This window comes from Phyllostomus discolor, chromosome 6 (genome assembly GCF_004126475.2).
Source record: "Phyllostomus discolor isolate MPI-MPIP mPhyDis1 chromosome 6, mPhyDis1.pri.v3, whole genome shotgun sequence".
In the NCBI taxonomy this organism is placed as follows: domain Eukaryota; kingdom Metazoa; phylum Chordata; class Mammalia; order Chiroptera; family Phyllostomidae; genus Phyllostomus; species Phyllostomus discolor.
Genome location: NC_040908.2, coordinates 89,860,765 through 89,873,663, shown reverse-complemented (window position 1 = coordinate 89,873,663; position 12,899 = coordinate 89,860,765). Strand labels below are relative to the sequence as shown.

The 12,899-nt window shown below is 34.8% G+C and overlaps 1 protein-coding gene across 1 annotated transcript in view; it reads left to right on the top strand.

Moving 5' to 3' along the window:
* The window catches only part of ATM (ATM serine/threonine kinase), a 163,905-nt gene that overhangs the window by 86,928 nt on the left and 64,078 nt on the right, over window positions 1–12,899 (top strand). The window contains 4 exon segments of the mRNA XM_028514270.2: window positions 5,471–5,566; window positions 7,937–8,108; window positions 9,846–9,987; window positions 11,810–11,986. Coding sequence (XP_028370071.1) covers window positions 5,471–5,566; window positions 7,937–8,108; window positions 9,846–9,987; window positions 11,810–11,986 — 587 coding nt within the window.

Below are 12,899 nucleotides of genomic sequence, written 5' to 3'. Positions count from 1 at the left end.
AGTATCATTTATTTGGGTATTTTATCATTCTAGATATGCCCCTATATAACCACTAGCTATTTGTAGCTACTTCAATTTGAATGAATTAAAACTTTATAAAATTTAAAATTTGACTTCTTCATCATATTAGCACATGTCAAGTTCTCAGTAGTAACATGTAGCTAAATAGCTGTCATTGGACAGTGCAGATTACAGAATATTTCTATCATTGCAGAAAATTCTATTCAACAATGCTAGTCTAGACTGAATACTAGAGGTTAAAACCAGACATGCTCCCGAGATTTCTTCTATCTTAATATTGAATGATTTTTGTGTTTCCGTTTTAATTTTGCTGAGGTATTAACTTTTCTATACAACTTGACATTTTTCACTCTTTGTTTGCCAGATGTTCTGATCACTTTTACATGGATCTGTTTCATAGGGAAGTTCAAATACTGTTATTTTGTTTTACTTTTCAATATCTTATTAAATTTAATGGGGTGACATTGGTTCATAAAATTGGGTATGTTTCATGTGTACAGTTCTCATGTGTACATTGCATGGTGTGCCCACCACTCAAAGTCAAATCTTCTGTCACTATAACTTAACCCATCTACCCTTCTCTATACCCCCAACGCCCTTTTCCTCTGGTAACTACAAGGCTATTATTGTCTGTGTCTATAAGTTTTTGTTTGTTTGTCTTGTTTGTTCATATTTTGCTTTCAGTTTTATATCCCACATGTGAGTGAAATCATGTGGTTCTTCACTTTTTCTAACTTATATCACTTGGCATGATATTCTCAAGGTCCGTACATGGCAGCATTTCATCTTTTCTTATGCCGGAGTTATATTCTATTGCGTATCTGTACTACATCTTTATTCAGTCATCTATTGAGGGACACTTTGGTTGTTTCCGTGTCTTGGTCACTGTGAAAATGCTTCAGTGAACATACACGTGCATGTATGCTTGAGAATAAATGTTTTCAAATTATTTGGGTAGAAGAGGGGTTGCTGGGTTATAAGGTAACTCTCCTCTTCATTTTTTGAGGAACTTCTATACTGTTTCCCATAGTTGCTGTACTAGTTTACATTCCCATGAATAGTGAATGATGGTTCCTTTTTCTCCACAGCCTCTCTAACAATTGTTACTACTTGTTGATAGTAGCCATTCTAACAGGTGTGAGGTGGTATCTCATTGTAGTTTTGATTGGCATTTCTCTTAGTACCTACTGAGGTTGAGCATCTTTTCATATATCTCTTGGTCATTTTGTATGTCTTTTTGGGAGAAGTGTCTGTTTAATCAGATTGTTTGTTTTTTGTTGTTGAGTTGGAATAGTTCTTTACATATTTTGGATATTAATCCCATGTCAGAGTTATTGTTTGCAGCTATCTTTGCCCATTTGGTTGGTTACCTTTTTGTTTTGTTGATGGTTTCTTTTGCTGTGTGGAAGCTTTTAGTTTGATATAATCCCATTCATCTATTTTTTTCTTTTACTTCCCTTGCCTTTGGGGTAAAATTCTTAAAATCCTCTCTAAGACTAACATCAATAACTTTGGTTCCTTTGTGTTTTTTTTTCCTGTAATTTGTTGTTTCAGGTCTTATATTTAGGTATTTGATTCATTTTGAGTTAATTTGTATGTATGGGGAGAAACAGTAGTCTAGTTTCATTCTTTTGCATGTGGCTTTCTAATTTTTCCAGCCCCACTTATTGAAGAGGCTTTCTTTTCTACACTGTGTGTTTTTGGCTCCTTTGTTGAAAATTATTTGCCCGTATACATGTGGGTTTATTTTTGGGCTCTCAGTTATGTTCCTTTGGTCTCTGTGTTTGTTTTTCTGCCAGCACAATGCTGTTTTGATTATTGTTGCTTTGTATTATAGTATAGTTTGAGTCCAGGAAGTGTGATACCACTATCTTTGTTCTTTTTTCTCAGGATTGCATTGGCTATTCAGGGTCTTTTTTGGGTCTCTCCAAATCTGATGATTTTTTTCTATTTCTTTAAAAAATGCTTTTGGGATTTTGACAGAGATTGCATTAAGTCTGTATATTGCTTTGGCTAATATGGCCTTTGTGACTATGTTTATTCTTCCAGTTTATGAACATGGAATATCTTTCAATTTTGTTATGTCTCCTTCAGTCTCTCTTAATGTTTTGTAGTTTTTTAGGGTATAGGTTCTTCACATCCTTTGTTAAGTTTATTCCTAGGCATTGTATCCTTTTTGTTGCAATTAGAAAAGGTTTTTTGTTCCCCTGAAATTTTGCTGATAGTATAGGCAAATGCGATGAATTTTTTCCCCCAACAAATCTAATGAAGGTCCAATGGGACACACATTTAGGAAAATGCTCCAAATTTGGCTCTGAAGCTTCCTCCTGAGGGAGGCTAGTTCTCAGCTGCCCACTACATCTTGGGTAAAAGCCTAGGTATCTCTGCAAACTGCATTAAGTGGACAGCTTATCAGAGACAGGACAGAGCCCCTCAGGCTCACTCTCCGCTACCTGGGGGCTTGCCGGTCAGCTGGCGGCACTGGGTCTTGTTGATATGAGTGGTAGTCAGAGCTTCTTGGTGATGTCCTGGGCCTGCCAGAGATGTTTATTCTTGATTCTCTTGTGACTGTGTGCAGCATGGATGCACACAGAGAGGAGATCTACTGGGATAGCAGGGATCCCTGGACATCCTGGGGAATGCTTGGCTGGCTTCTCCATAGATGCCATGTCCTCCTCATACTCAGCCCAGCCCCTTGCTCAGGCGGGCAGACAGTCCAGGTTGTTGATAGTGATCACAGAACTGTACAGTTGGGATGGTCGCCCTGAATTGACTCTTGACTTTGCTGTCACTAGCTGGGCCAGTTCGCCTTCTCCAGCACCTCCTGTCTTTCTGCTGGCCTCTGCAAGTGCTCCTGGTGGCCCTCTTCCCAGAGCTGCTTCTGCTCCTACTTGAGCCACTGCTTGATCTCGTCCTTGGCTGCCCTCTTCTGCTCCACCTTGCACTGTGGAAGACTGTCAGGTTCTTGCACAACTTTTCTTTGTGGGAGCTGAGCACAAGCTTCGGCCCTGTTGTCACCACCTTGCTAACTCTTGTTGTCACCCATAACCAGGAGGCCTGCCTGGGTTCCCACTCGCTCAAGCCAAGGGATGCAATGGGTTCTCATACATTTATTTTGTATCTTGCAACTTTATTGTATTGGTTTATTGTTTCTAATAGTTTTTTGCTGGAGGCTTAGGGTTTTCTATATAAAGATTCATGTCATCTGCAAAAAGTGACAAGTATACTCTTTCATTCCCAATCTGGATCTCTTTTATTTCTTTCTCTTGCCTGATTGCCCTGGCTAGAACTTCCAAATAGTACTGTGTGGAATAATAGTGGTGAGAGTGGACATCCCTGTCTTGTTCCTGAACTTAGAGGAAAATCTCGTTCTTTTTCACCATTTAATATAATATTATCTGAGGTTTTGTCATATATGGCCTTTATTATGTTGAGGTACTTTTCTTTTGTACCCATTTTATTAAGTGTTTTAAATAATAAATGGATATTGTATCCTGTTAGGTGCCTTTTCTGGATCTATTGATATGATCATATAATTTTTATCGTTTATTTTGTTGATGTGGTATACATATTGATTTACTTGCAGTTGTTGAACCATCGTTGTGCCCCTGGACTAAACCTCACTTTATCAGTCATGTATTATCTTTTTAATGTATTGTTGTATTTGATTTGCTGTTATTTTGTTTAGGATTTTTGCATCTGTATTCATCAGATGTACTTGTCCATAGTTTTCTTTTTTGTGTATTACCCTTACCAGGTTTTGGTAGTAGGGTTATGTTGGTCTCATAAAATATGTTAGGAGCCCTGGCTGGTATAGCTCTGTGGATTGAGCGTGGGCTGTGAACCAAAGGGTTGCTGGTTCAATTCTAGGTCAGGGCACATACCTGGGTTGCGGGCCAGGTCCCTGGTGGGGGCCATGTGAGAGGCAACCACACAATGATGTTTCATTCCCTCTCTTTCTCTTCCCCGTCCCCTCTGTCTAAAAATAAATAAATAAAATCTTAAAAGATATATTAGGAATCTTCTTCAGATTTTTGGAAGAGTTTGAGAAGGCTATGTTTTCAGTCATCTTTGAATGCTTGGTAGAATCCAATAGTGAAGCCCTGTGGTCCTTGACTTTTAACTTTTGTGGCAGTTTTTGATGGTTGTTTCAATTTCCTCACTGCCAATTGGTCTGTTTAGATGTTCCATTTCTTAATGATTCAGTCTAGGAAGGTTATATATTTTTTGGAACTTACCAACTTATTCTAGGTTACTGAATGTGGTGTCATACAGCCTTTCATAATAATCTTTATGATCCTTTGTATTTCTGTAGTTTCTGTGGTAACTTCTGTTTCATTTCTGATTTTCTTTGAGTCTTTTTTCTTTTCTTCCTTACTGAGTATAGCCAGAGGTTTGTCAATTTTATCGATCTCTTCAAAGAACCAGCTCTTTGTTGCATTATTTTTTTGAATAGTTTATTTATTTTATTTTTAGACAGGGGAGAAAGAGAAGGAGAGAATCATCAATGTGTGGTTGCATCTTGAGCATCCTTTACTGGGGACCTGGCCTGCAACCCAGGCATGGGCCCTGGTTGAGAATTGAACCAGCGACCCTTTGGTTCATAGGCTGGCACTCAGTCCACTGAGGAACACCAGCCAGGGCTCTTGTGTTAATTTTTTTTGTATGGTCTTTTTGCTTTCTATTTCATTTAATTCTGCTCTAATTTTTTTTTTTTATTTTTTATTTTTTTCCATCCTCACCTGAGGATAGTCCTATTGATTATAGAGAGAGAAGAGAGTAAGGGGGAGAAAGAGAGAGAAATATTGATGTGGGGAGAAACATCTACAGGTTACTGGGGATTGAACCTGCAAGTTAGGTATCTGCCCTGATCTGGATTTGAATCCATACCCTTTGGTGTACAGAACAACACTCCAGCAAACTGAGACACCTGGATAGGGCTGCTCTAATTTTTACCATTTTCTTTCTTTTGCTGATTTTAGCTTCTTTTGTTCTGTTTCTGATTCTAAGACACACTGTTACGTGTTTGCTTGGGATTTTTCTTGTTTCATATGATAAGGCTTGTAATAGTGTCAACTCCCCACTTTTTTTTTATTACCACTTTTGTTGCATCCCATGAATTTTGTGTTGTCATTCTCATTTGTTTTTCTATGTCTTTTGATCTCACTTTTTATTTCTTTTTTTAACCCAGTTGTTATTTAGTCGCTTGTTTAATCTCCACATATTTGTGTTTTGTTCTACTGCCTTTTGCAGTTGACTTTTAATTTCAAAGCATTGTGGTCAGAGAATATGCTTGGTATCACTTAATATTTTTGAAGTTCTCGTGATGTAAAACCTTCTCAAAAAACTTTATAAAACATTTTCTACACAGATAATTTTAATATGTAAGTATATCGTAAAGAAAAGTGTTGTTTCCGTTATAGTTTAATTTTTTCAAAACTGCTCCTAGATAACCCACAAGATGGCATAATGGTGAAGCTAGTTGTCAACTTGTTGCAATTATCCAAGACGGCATTAAACCACACTGGCGAAAGAGAAGTTTTAGGTAAACTATTTGGCTGAATGACTATGAGCTATGAGGTTGATTTTTTTTTTTGTTTCAGTGGTCATTTCATAATATTTTTAAAACTAGTAAGTTTGTCATTTGGGATATTGGGGAAATGTGAAATGCTAGCTCAGTAGTATTTCTGTTTGGTTCCAGTATCCCTAAGCCTCCTTCCTTTCATATTTTTCTTTCTTAGACATTTATATATATTAAATGCAAACATATATTAACATCTAAGAAAGAAAATATATATTCATATATGTTTATGTTTATAAATAATTACATGCTTGTTAATATATAATATATAATATATTGTTTTATACATTTTGTAATTATAGCTATATAAATTTATATGTGATGTATGATTATATTTTATATATAATATATAGTTTATATGACATTTTATATATAATATGTATTTTATATATTATATAATATATAATTTATATATTTATATGTGGTATGTAATATAATTATGTCTTATAAAGATAAAATATATAGCATATTGTATATTATTATATAGAATGATATATGTTATTGTATATATTTATATATTAAATACATATTTTATATATATAAATTTAGTCATTTATACATGTACACAACTGTCAATTGAAAATGCCTTGTAAATAATTTAGGAAAGTGAGATAGGCCTGTTTGTATCAAAATGTCAAATAAATTTACATTTTATATGTATTATGAATGATTGGTATTTAACTTTTTATATAAAAAATAAAAATGAGGGCTTGGACTGCTCAATTAAAGTCAAATATTAAAACTGTATTCAAGTTCTTTACTATCACCATTTGGGAGTAACCTAATGTAAGATAAACAGTCAGTATCTTGCCAAGTGTATGTGTTTAGGTGTGATGTTCATGGGAGGGAAAAATGACTTTAAAATCAGGTTGAAGTTGTCATGACAGCATGCTTCAAATAAGAAAGGTGGGAAGAATAAGAGCTGCTTCACAAATCTTATTATCTTTCAGTGGAGTCTTTCTTAACCTCTCATTGAGAGTCTGACATTTAGAGTACTTACTTTTTTGTAAATTTTTTTACTGAAATATATTTTATATCAGGTAAGTGTACAGATCATTAGTTCATAACTTGAAGACTTTCCACAAGCAGAATGCACCTATGCATGTCACACCCAGACCAAGAAACAGAACCTATCAGCATCCTAGAAGTTCTCTTTAACCAAGAAATTTACCCCTTTGTCCATAGTAGCACTGGTTTTGGGGACAAACAGCATTTGCCACAATAACTCTAAGTGGCTTTCCTGTGTAGCACAAAATCTTTGTGCCCATGACTAGCATCACACTTTATGCGATAGAAGATTGAAAGTTTTCTCCCTCAAATCAAAATTGAGAAAAGGTTACCCACTTTTACCATATCTGACATTTTAACCATAGCATTTGGACAAGAAAAGAGATAAAAATTACTCAAATTGGAAAGGAAGAAGTAAAATAATCTCTATTTACAGTATGTGTGTGTATGCGTGTGTGTGTGTGTGTGTGTGTGTGTGTGTGTATAAAATCCAACATACTCTACCGGAAAGCTACTATTGTAGAGCAAATAAGTGAATGTAGTGAAGGTGCAGGGTAGAAGATCAACACACAAAATTCAGTAGTGATTCTGTACATCAGCAGTGAACAGTCTAGAAAGGAAATTTATTTCATTTACAATTTAATTTTTAATAGCATCTAAGAATTAAATACTTGCAGGTCAATTTAATCAAGAAGGTAAAAGACTTGTACACATTTTGTTTGTTAGAAGTGAGTCACAAAGGACAGTCCACACTAGAATTAGGCTTCACCTTTTAAAAGGAGGACTATTAAACATTTGTGAACATATTTTAATAAATTCCACCTTTAATAAATTTATGCTCTTTCTAGGAAAGAGCATGAGGGAATCCTCTGGCATGCTGAAATGTTCTTTCTTTGTATGGGTAGTGATAACAGAGACAGGAAGAAATATTAAGTGTTGTGCATGCTCACATTTGTGTATATTTTTGCTGAACTGAGTGTTTAAGTTTGTGGTCCTTATGTATATTATACTTTAAAAATGTGTGAGTTTTAAAGTCTGTTGATACTCTCATATAGTAGTTATGTTTAAATTTTCATTTTTAATATCTATATTCTGTTACTATTTAATCTAGCCCTTGAATATAATTTTATAGGGAAAATATTGCCCATATGGATGGTATGTAAAGGAGATGATACAATATTTTGTAGCTTGTTTAATTTATTAAAAATGTTGGAGAAACAACTCTTCAAGGATGATAAAATGGCATTATACTTTGGAAATTAGGAAATTTCTGTCATATGTATGCTCTCTTGACTATAACTACTGAAATGTAATTTCTACACGTAGAGGCTGTTGGAAGCTGCTTGGGAGAGGTGGGTCCTGTAGATTTCTCTATGATTGCTATACAACATAGTAAAGATGCATCTTATACCAAGGCCCTTGAGTTATTTGAAACTAAAGAACTTCAGTGGACTCTCACACTGCTGACCTACCTGAATAATACATTGGTGGAAGATTGGTGAGTACTTAATGGTAGTTAATTTCTGGTAACGTTTACTTAATCTGACATTCAAGGAGAATGATATTGCACATAAATTAATGTTTCCAATACCTTTAAAACTTTCTCTTTTAAGTTGCCATACTTTGCTTTCAGTCTCAAGTATTTTAATGAAAATAGTTATATTTTTATAGTGCACGAAATTACTGAAACCCTACTATGTACTAGGCATTTGATATAGTACATAGCATTTGATGAATATACTAGACAAGGTTCATGTGAGATTCCAGTGAAAGTAGACTAGACAAATAGATAATAAAAAATTGCCAGATGGTTCTAGATAGAACATTAAGTATGGAAATTCAAAGTAGCATATTTGGGGCATTTGTCACAATCAAATGTTCTACTCTTCTCAGCTAGACTGTTTTGATTCCTTTAAAATAAATTGTAGAGCAGAATTTTCACAACTTAAAACTTAAGCCAATCAGAGTTATCTTTTACCCATTTATTGTTTGCAAAACAAAATTGTAACAGCTATTATATAACAGTTTCACCTTGGTTATAAAAAATTATGTTTGCTTTCTTTGCCCCTTTTTTTATTTATCTTTTATTTATTTATTTATTTATTTACTTACTTATTATATATTTGAGCATCTGATCAACTTTTTTTCTGGTGTGGGTTCAAAGAATTTTTGCCCACTGCTGGGCATCTAAGGTCAGTAGGTGTTTTGCATCTATTTCCTTCCAAACCCTCCCTCCCGTTTCTTTGGGAATAAATGATTGGCAGTAATGTCTACCTGCCATGTTTTCATTGTTGATTTAATGGACATGTATCTATTTTGTTGCTGTTAACAATAAAAAGCCTGGAATTTTTTCCCACATTTTATAATAACAATTTTCAAATGAACAGCAAAACTTGAAAGAATTTTATAGTAATACCCATATACTTACCACCTATATTCTACCTAGGATGGAACCAGGGTATGTTTCTAACATAGAGCCAGCAGGACTTACTGATTACTGGATATGGAGGAGTAGGGAAATAGGCAGGGAGGATGAATCCAAGTTTAGGATTTATGTTTCTGTGTAATAGTTTCTGGGCCTTTGCTTGATAGCTCATCTTCATTTACAGTTATCAGGCTTTTTGGCCTTTTTTTGTCAAATGTTATATTTCAATGCTCTCGTATTGCAGCCGTCCTTTTCCTATTTCTTTTTTTGCAAAAGAGAAGGCCCTTCACTGTTTCAGTAGAGGTTTTAGGTGCCTCACGTCAGATCCTTGGGTAGCTTCTGATTACAATAAGTGTGTACTTACTGTGTGTTTAAAATTGTTGTAGATAATAATTCTATCATCTGGAGTGAAACATCAGTCTGCATTACTCCCGATTATTTGTATTTCTTGAAGAAAATATAATCAAATATTATTTTCTTAGGTGAATTATTATTCTCTCATTCTTACTACTCATTTTTATTAGTGTTATTTTACTTATTTTTATGAGTTCTTTTAATTTTCAGTAGTCATAAACTTTATTGAAGGGAATTGCTATTGATGAGCAACTCAGGTTTACTAAAGAATATTAAAAATCCTTTGATAATTTTTGGCTGTGATATAGAATTTTATTGATGTAAAATTTCCTAATAAATATAACATTTTCTTAATGATATACATTTTCTATTTTAATTTCTCATTGGAGATTATTTAATATTTATCAATAATAGTTGATATACTTTATAGGGTTTTGGATTATATCTGTTTTTCAGTGTCAGAGTGAGATCAGCTGCTGTTACCTGTTTGAAAAACATTTTAGCCACGAAGACTGGTCATACTTTCTGGGAGATTTACAAGATGACAACTGATCCCATGCTGATCTATCTACAGTCTTTTAGAACATCAAAGAAAAAGGTCTCTCAAATAATAAATGATTATTGAATATTCACTATTCTAGAACAGTTCTTTTGGCTGTGGGATAGAAATATCAAGTTGCTGAAATAGTGTTATACTAACATTTAACCTTTTTTAGAAGTGTACTTCCTGAATCCAAGGGATTTCTGTTTCTAATTATGGTAGTGTGGTAAAGCTGAGAGACATAGTTAGCCTAGAGAAGTGATGATTGATTTGGGGAAAGGAGGAGTTCTTACTATAGGCCTTTTTTCTCATGAGTAAGAAACCCTAACTCTGATCCTGTAAAAGCTATTGCTCTGGAGTATGGTTATTAGATATCAAAATCAACAAGCAAGTATTTATTTCCATAGCAAGTTAAAATATTATAACCCCCTTCTAGTGAAATATAAGATGACCTTTTTCTATGTTATCATAACAAGATTCTACCAAAGTACTCTCTAAAGGATACTTAATACCTCTTGCTTCTCCTTTAATATAAACATTCCTGTTTGTTTTTAAGTATATTTTATTGATTATGCTATTACAGTTGTCCCAACTTTTTCTCCCTTTTATCCCCCCTCCACCCTGCACCTGTCTCGCATTCCCCCCCCCCCCCTTAGTTCATGTTCATGGATCATACATATAAGTTCTTTGGCTTCTCTATTTCCTGTACTATTCTTAACCTCCCCTTGTCTATTTTGTACCTACCATTTATGCTTCTTATTCCCTGTACTTTTCCCTCCATTCTCCCCCCTCACCCTCCCTGCCAATAGCCCTCCATGTGATCTCCATTTCTGTGATTCTCTTCCTGTTCTAGTTGTTTGCTTAGTTTGTTTTTGTTTTTCTAGGTTCAGTTGTTGATAGTTGTGCGTGTGTTGTCATTTTACTGTTCATAGTTTTGATCTTCTTTTTCTTAGATAAGTTCCTTTAACATTTCATATAATAAGGGCTTGGTGATGGTGAGCTCCTTTAGCTTTACTTTGCCTGTGATGCACTTTATCTGTCCTTCCATTCTAAATGATAGCTTTGCTGGGTAGAGTAATCTTGGATATAGATCCCCACTTTTCATCACTTTGAATACTTCTCTTTTTAATGTCTGGTTTTGGTGTCTTGGTTTTGCTGGCCTCATAAATTAGATGGAAAAGATTCCTCCTTCTTCTGTTTTCTGAAAGACTTACAAAAGGATATAACTCAGGAACAGCCAGGTGGAAGAGATGCATAGGACAAGGCATGGGGAAGAGGCATGGAGTTTTCGTGCCCTGTCCAGGCACCAGCACTCTCTAAACATTTCTCTTTAATATTTTCTTTTCATAAAGTGCCTGAGAAATGTACAATTGAGTTTTCACCAATTTAATTTCAGGGTATATACTCATCATTGAAATAGTACTTCTAATGTATCATAAATATAATTTTGGTCTTAGTAAAATTAGTGCTAATGTAAACTATTAATAAAACAAGTCATGTAACCTGTAAAACACTATAATTGTAACATTTTAGAATCTTATTTCATCTTGAACTCAATTCTGTGTAATAGATTTGGGCTGCTTTTGTACATAAGACAGATGAGGCAGAGAGTTTGTGATCTGTATAATTTACTGGTAGTGAGCTAAGAGTAGAGCTCATTCTCTGCTGTCTAGACCAGTGATTTTTAACCAGCCAGTCTGCCTGTCATGTAAACATAAATGTATTTTAAAATTTAAAGGTAACTCTGGCCTCCAGACTTAAACTGTATATAGTTTTATTGTAAAATAGATTTGTTTATGTTTGGGTGTTTGCTTTCCATGGGAAAGGTAAAATGTATTTCTGATTATCTTACTTATATTTCTGATCACTTCATTTTCAGTTTCTAGAAGTTCCTAGACTTGGTAGAGAAAGCCCTTTGGAGGGCTTGGATGACACTAGCCTGTGGATTCCTCAAAGTGAAAACCATGACATTTGGATAAAGACACTGACTTGTGCTTTTTTGGATAGTGGAGGCACAAAAAGTGAAATTCTTCAATTACTAAAACCAATGTGTGAGGTAAAAAGGATTACTTGGTCTTGCCTAATCCCTTTCTATATTTGCTTTTTTTTCACTTGGTTTTTCTCTTAATAGTTTTCTTTGCTTGTCCCATTCCATTTGGCTCCTGTGTACATGTTCGCAGCCTATCACATCTGCAAAAAGAGGGCTGTGGTACAGGTCGTCTTCCTCATGCAATATCACTACACTCAGCTGTTGTGAATTCTTCCAACAGGACATCTTTATGTAGCCACTACTTTATGCATCATGTTTCAGCTGTGAGGTCTTTATATACTGGATGAATTCTAAGGAGTACATCAAGCAAATAGTTAAAATTCTGGTGAATATAAATATTTACATTAAGCAGAGGTCTTTCTTTTTTGTTTGTTTATGCCTTTTTATGAGGTCATTGTCATTTACTTTCCCTGATACACTTTTTTCAATGAGAAAAGGAAATGGTGTGGCAATTAGTATTGCTTTTTTATTTTTGAAAGTATACAACAGTTTATTTCAATAGAGAATAAAGGTATATACCAAATTAAACAGTTATGTTACATGCTTTTATCAAATACATCATCCTAAACAGCACTATGATGGTGATCCAAGACTTTAAAATCGACTTAATTTATAGTACTGCCAAGATGATTCACCAGAAATATGAAAATAACATATCTGAGAAGGTCAAGCATTCACCAATTACAGATAGAGAAGTGAGTATGTCGGTAAGGCGCACTCACTGGGAGTCGTTACAACGCAGTCTTCGGTTCTCACAGAGAAAGTGTTGACAGTGACTATGTCATTGCACTCTCCGTAGCACCGCTCTGCACTCTACTGGGTCAGCGGAGTGAGACCCGGGACATACCCACAGCTCATTCCTCCAGGGTCAGCACATCTAGGGTGTTAATAGAATTCTGGCTTTGGGCGAGAGGACAGA